The 6,839-nt window shown below is 40.0% G+C and overlaps 1 protein-coding gene across 3 annotated transcripts; it reads right to left on the reverse strand.

Moving 5' to 3' along the window:
* Window positions 1–208: 208 nt before the first annotated feature.
* LOC109220496 (poly(A)-specific ribonuclease PARN-like) lies at window positions 209–6,431 on the reverse strand. Of its 3 annotated transcripts, none has more exons than XM_019384965.1 (8): window positions 5,924–6,431; window positions 3,437–3,567; window positions 3,031–3,219; window positions 2,840–2,952; window positions 2,465–2,578; window positions 2,268–2,382; window positions 1,961–2,176; window positions 209–1,451 (listed from the first exon to the last, which is right to left on the reverse strand). In XM_019384965.1, exons 1-8 carry the CDS (start codon window positions 6,256–6,258, stop codon window positions 802–804), a joined length of 1,863 nt encoding a protein of 620 aa, XP_019240510.1. In that variant the 5' UTR covers window positions 6,259–6,431; the 3' UTR covers window positions 209–801. The 3 variants fall into 3 exon arrangements, with proteins under 3 accessions (XP_019240510.1, XP_019240509.1, XP_019240511.1); XM_019384964.1 differs by having other exon boundaries at window positions 209–1,454; XM_019384966.1 differs by lacking the exon at window positions 5,924–6,431 and adding an exon at window positions 5,679–5,863 and having other exon boundaries at window positions 209–1,454.
* Between the last annotated feature and the right edge of the window lie 408 nt (window positions 6,432–6,839).

Consider the following 6,839-nt stretch of genomic DNA (forward strand, 5'->3'; position numbering starts at 1 on the left):
CAATGTGTGCTAAGAAACATTTAATGGGTGCCAAAGAGACTTTCAATTTTATCTATAGAATGCGCATTCCATATTTAGAGAACATCTTTTTGATTAGTTTGATATTTGAGGACTGAAACTAAAAATCCCACCTGTCTTTTCATGCGTAAAAAGTAGCATAGGCATCCCTGGAAGTATAACTGAACATTAAAGCACAGAAGACAAAGGATAAAAAGTATCAAAATCAGCATAGTTTTATATTTAACAAATGTTGAACAATGGTCTAATGCTCAAAAATAGTGGCCGTAACAGAATGAATTGCTTAGCCATCAACTGAAAAAAAGACATTATGTAAGTAATCTCATTACACTTTCGCTTCACATGCAAAAACTCAATGTTTGCAAACTCTACAACTTCAAACATACACCACCCGATTAGAAACTTGGCAAGAAGAACTTCAAGTGGGAAAGGAAAACAACGACCCAATAAACAGACTCTTTGCTACACCAAATAATGCCACTCTACTGGATTATCCTCCAACATTCAGCTATCCTCACATCTCATCGTCCAAAAAAATACATGACCACCCTGCTTTGTCAGCTTGAAAGAAGTAAATGCAATGGCTGAATGTTCCATGTCAGCAGCTACTCTCTCCATTTGATGCATCAATTATGAATTTGATTCCTGCATACATCTCCAATGGCAACAAAAAGGGCCACCAATAAAATCTATAGGATCATAGTATATCAACTCGCCACTGACCAGAAAGCAGCCTCTCTTGGCTCTTGTAATGTTAGATATGAATCAGATCTATGGAGCGTCTTAAAGGTCATCCAGGTTAATCATTTCATCATTATTCCAACATATCCCCGGGAGCTCCTGTGAGTGAGCTTCTGAGAAGCTATCATTTTCTTCCAAAGCCCTTTCGAATGAACTGGCCAAATCTGCTTCCCATAGACCTAACTCACAGACTTTTTGGTACACCTCATAACCTGCGGCTGTCAGGCCGTCTGCCAGCATCTCCGTCAGGGTACTAGTACAGATACCTCCAGAATCCATTAGCTGCAACAGGACTTCCGAAAAGCCAGGGTTCCCAAAAACAACTACAGCACAACTTTTATCCACTAGCCTAACATCAAATTCATTATGGAAAACTTCATGTGAACCATATAGGAGGCTTTTCAGCTGTCCTGCAGATGTCCCACCCCTGAATCCCCATAGGAAAACTAGATTCTTAATACTAATTTTTCTAGTATTGTCAGTCCACACACTAACACCTTCATCAGCAAGACCATGAGAACTGGCAAAGCAAGGGTTGAACAAGTTTATGTAGCATTCAATTGCATCAGGCAAATGGCCCTCAGCAGCTTCAGGAGCTTTTGGAGCAATTTTCAGTATGGAGTACAGCTTCGCAAACAATTCGCTTATCTTCAAAACATCATGTCCCAGAGTCTTCACTTCTGTGGCCTCAGCTGCTGTAAGTAATTTAACACTGATTAGAATTGATCTAAACAGTTGAAAAAGAAACCAATGGCAATTTTATATGCAAAGGCAGAAATACTCGAGTCCAATTAGTAACATAACTAAAAGAGAAATTTTGGGGAAGGGGTGGGAGGGAGATGAGAGAGAATCTAGAATAGGTAGGTTTTTAATATAAAAATGTTGTAATAAATTAGCAAGAAGGAAAACTTCCTTCACAGGAATATTGCCATTTCCCGCTGGCTACATGCTGCAAGTGTTTATTAGTATAACCACGTTATAAAGGAGGAAATGATCTCCTATAAACGGTTCCAATTTGAATAGAAGAAAAATGATCCTACATATATTTTATTTACTAATCTCCTGTGTTAATTTCTATCGATCTCCCGCGAAAAGGGCTATATAACACTTGTAATGGGCCATTAAACCGATCTCCCTGTTATAAAGAAAGGTGGAAATATGATTGCTCTAACACGCGACTCATGATGTTGGGGGTACTTGCCTTGGTTAGATATCTCCATATCAACAGGGGCAAAAAATCTTTGTTTCAAATATGAGATACTTGCAGGCAAATTGTTCACTTTTTTCAGAAGGCTGATTTCCTTCATAAGATGGTTGACATCAAGTACATTTGGGAAGACCTCACATAATGAACTTTTGAATTCATCCAGCGTTGATGGCAATGGAGCTAAGAACTTGGAATGGACAAAGGTAAAATCTGCCGAATAAAATGCAACATGTATAAATATCACAAAGGTATGGGAGCCACAAATTCTAACATGAGCAAAATTTTCCACTTAGAGATTGACCATTAAGAGAGTTGTGGGCAACAACGGGTTTCTGAGAAGCGGAAATCAAATCGATCACCTCTCGAAAGCCACGAATGCGCTTATTATGCTCCTTCTCCTCATTTTGAAGTTCCTTCTGCGAGTATAAAGCAATATCCAGAGGAGGAAATGAGTCATTGACAAGCATTACAAACAAAGACCGTAAGCTAGTTAATTACCTGTAAAAGAATTTTGTCTTCTTCTGAACTTGTCAAAACAACTCGAACAGACATTGTCGTCCCTCCCTTTGCTGGGTTTAGTAAAGGTATGACATCAACAAAATCCTTCAGTGTCTGACCCAATATAAAAGTTCAACGAATCAGTTTAAACTATCAAGTGATTTTTCATTCAATATAATGGAATATGCAGGACCTTCAAGATTGACAACAATTGAAATCTTAAAACATCAGTGTTCAGACATAATCGAATTTGGATTATTGTAACCTAACATAGACAGCATCTCTAGTTTTTTTTTTGGAGGGGGGGGGGGGGTAGGGGGGGGGCTAAAAAATTCAAGAGAATAACTCAAAAGGTAAAAGAGACAAGATAGAAACCTCCAACACAAGGTGCACTTGACGTTCACTGCATACATCTATGCTCAAGCATGGTCTGGATCCATATACTTCATCACCCGAGACAATTTTTCTCAAGGAACTGATTAAAGCATCTGGAAGATGTCAAGAGTATAAATGAGAGAGCAGAGAAGAGTTGGATTGACAAACATAATCTATACCATTTTGCACACCTTCAGGCTTCTTGTTGGTGTCTCTGCAAGAACTTATCCAATGCTTAACTCGAGATTTGATCCTTTCTGCAAATACGGAATCAGCAACTGTATGCCCTGATGGAGATTGCACTGTACGGGTAATATGTGATGCATTTCCAATTCTATCTATTGCAGCTGATTCTTGCGATCTGGATAAATATGATATGCCTGTCAGGTCAAGAAAGGTGGGGGATAGGAAGGTTAATTCAAGCTTTCAGTCAAAAGCTACTCTGGGGCAGCAAAAGGTATGCAGGAGAAAACAGTAACATCTATTATAATAAAAAAAAAGTACAATGAAAGCAGTGAAGATTAAAAGTCAAAATGAATACTTAACGAAAACATGTCAGTGATGCATTACATTTCAAACCAGTCTAGCTCAGCTTACCATCATATATGCAGGCATTGAAATCAAAACCTTCTCGAGCCATAGAGGTCAAATATGATGATTGACAAGAGAAACTATAAGAAGGCATCCCTATTTTTAACTCATCACGAGGGAACAAATGAAAGTTGTATCTGCACCAAAAGCACAAAACATTTGTTATTCACGTTTCATGTTTTTTTTTCCAGACAAAATCATCATTCTTCAACTCAGAAATTAGAAGTGTAGCCACTAATCTTTCATCTAAAATTGTTCAATTACACCAGCACCTAACTAACACAAGAAAGATCGAACACAACATTTTCTTCATTATTATTATTATTATTTTTGCTGAAAAAAAGCGTATGACAAGGTTCCTAGAGAAGTTCTCTGGAGATGCTTGGAGGCAAAAGGCGTGTCGGTTCCCTATATTATGGCGATTAGGGACATGTATGATAGGGCTAAGACTCGGGTTAGGACGGTAGGAGGTGACTGAGCATTTCCCGGTTGAAATGGGGTTACACCAAGGCTCTGCGCTCAGTCCGTTCTTATTCGCCCTGGTGATGGATGTGTTAACAAACCATATCCAAGGGGAGGTGCCATGGTGCATGCTATTTGCTGATGACATAGTTCAGATCGACGAGTCACGAATCGGTGTTAACGAGAGACTGGAAGTTTGGAGACAGACTCTTGAGTCTAAAGGTTTCAAGCTGAGCAGAACGAAGACAATACTTGGAGTGTATTTTCAGCACTGAGCCTGGGGAAGTGGGCGTGGATGTGAGGCTTGAATCACAGGTTATCCCAAGTAGAGACAGCTTCAAGTACCTTGGGTCAGTTATCCACGGGGGAGGGGAGATCGATGAAGATGTCGCACACCGTATCGGGGTAGGATGGATGAAGTGGAGGTTAGCATCCGGAGTTTTGTGTGATAAGAGAGTGCCGACGATACTCAAAGGCAAGTTCTATAAAGCGGTGGTTAGACCGGCTATGATGTATGGGGCTAAGTGTTGGCATGTTAAGAACTCACATATCCAAAAGATGAAAGTAGCAGAAATGAGGATGTTGAGGTAGATGTGCGGGCACACTAGGATGGACAAGATTAGAAATGATAATATTCGGGAGAAGGTGCACGTGGCTCCCATTGATGACAAGATGCGGGAAGCGCCGCTCAGATGGTTCGGGCATGTAATGAGGAGAAGCCCAGATGCTCCAGTAAGGAGGTGCGAGCGGCTGGTTATGGAGGGCACAAGAAGAGGTAGAGGGCGGCCTAAGAAGTATTGGGGAGAAGTGATCAGGCAGGATATGGCGAAACTTCAGATTTCCGAGGACATGACACTTGATAGGAAGTTGTGGAGGTCGAGCATTACGGTTGTAGGAGGTAGTTGAGTCTCGCGTTACTTTGTACCGTTGTGAGCCTAGTCTGGTAAGGTTTTAGTCTAAATAACTAGGGGCATTGCCATGTCTTAATACTTTCTCTTTTCGTTGCAAGATCTATTTACTAGCCATCATTTCTGCCTTGTATTTTTCTTCTGCAATTTATGTTCCTATTTTTCCTATGATCTCTATGGTGAAACTAATATTCTCTCCTTTTGTTTTTCTTATTATCTTGAGCCGAGGGTCTTTCGGAGACAGTCTCTCTACGCCTTCGGGATAGGGGTAAGGTCTGCGTACATACTACCCTCCCCAGACCCCACTTGTGGGATTTTACTGGGTTGTTGTTGTTGTTGTTGTTGTTGCTGAAAAAAAGTTGAGCATAATCGTCAACCAGAGTTAAAAATGAAAGGAAAGAAGAAGAAAAACATCCATAAAACTGGGTGAAGTTGTTTCTATGAGCCACCATAAAACAACTATTGATGCCACCATCACGGACATCTGATGCCTATGTAGATATATCACTGTGCCACCATCAAAATTGCCAAAAAGATTTTGAAGGGTTTGAGAAAAAGAAATCCAAACTGTAAAGAGCAGACAAAGACTATTAACACTCAAAATTATGTTCTCAAGCAATGAGAAGTACCAATGGTGTTTATTAGGCTACAAAGGAAGCAATATTACGAAATCTCAGCACTATACCATCTGTAGTTCTAAACCAAAAAGTACCCTTTATCCTATTTCTTCCGGTAAGATGGCTTCAGCCACACTTCTTTCTCCTTTTAAATCCCCGGAATCAATAGCAAATATGAGATTACTCTGGGGTTTGAAAGTTCAAAATAATGATGCAAATCTAATAAAGAAAACTGCATATTCTATTGCATCTACACAATACCCTTTCCTCATCTTCTTTTCCTATGCACGACCAGCTGACACATGCGAAAAAGCATGCTTCTTCCAATGTGCCCCAACATTTAACTGTAACCTCTTCAGTAGATAATCACACATGTAAGCGAAAATTAATTAAAAACACATTACTACTGATTGAACAGAAAATTAATTAAAAGCACAATCTTGCGATTTGAAATTTAGAAATTACACCAAATAGAGAGAGAAATGAGTGAGTTTAAAGTAACGCACGGGTGAACGATAAGCTTGGAACCTCTAATGGAGAAAGGGCAAACGGCGAACTGAAGGACCTGAAACCGTTCGGCGGCGTCTTTGGCTTTGAGATAGGCGGTGTGTGCGGTGTCAATTGGCAGAATACGCTGCCAGGGTGCAGAGTAGGCCCCAGTATTCTTCAATGAGACGGCGATGAAATCAGAGTCGGAGATGAAAGTACTTATCTCTTCTAATGCCGCTGAGAAATTGGACTTTGGAACTTGCTTTACACTCCATTTGCTATGATTATGTCCGGGGTTTGATTGGAGGATGGTTTTCGAAATCCTCGTGCAAAATAAGCGCCTCTGTAACATTGAAAGACGAAAATGCCTCAGTTTCTACTTTCGATGTCCAGTGTTTACCTTCCTGATGTACTCCGATGACTTTCCCCGGGAACGGCGGAGGGATACGATGGCTGAGCACCATCAAAGGCCAGTTACAGTGTTGTTTATATAAAGTGCTCACAATATTCATTTGGACCATATGAGGTTTGGAAAAGTTACAAGTAGATCCCTGCGGTTTGAAATTTTGGTAATGTACGCACCCGACTGATACTGAATTAGTGACAGACTTTGGGGAATGGAAGTCATATGCTACAACTTGCTCTAAAGTTTAGAAAACAACACTTCCCTCTTTAATTCAGTCACATTATAGCACACACATTTTTGTTCAGTGTTGGTTATTAGCCCTGCAATTAAATCGACATATTATCTATCCTTTTAGACTCTGTCCGGATAATCATGATCATTAATATTACACCCCATATTTTCGTTAGTAAAATGCTATATGATTCATCCGAGAGTTAGATTGAGCTTCAAGAAATAGTAAACGGTCTTATCAATACACAAATGTATAACTCCCCAAGAATTTCAATTGCGCTCATATTTATAACCGT

Source organism: Nicotiana attenuata, unplaced genomic scaffold (assembly GCF_001879085.1).
Source record: "Nicotiana attenuata strain UT unplaced genomic scaffold, NIATTr2, whole genome shotgun sequence".
NCBI lineage: Eukaryota > Viridiplantae > Streptophyta > Magnoliopsida > Solanales > Solanaceae > Nicotiana > Nicotiana attenuata.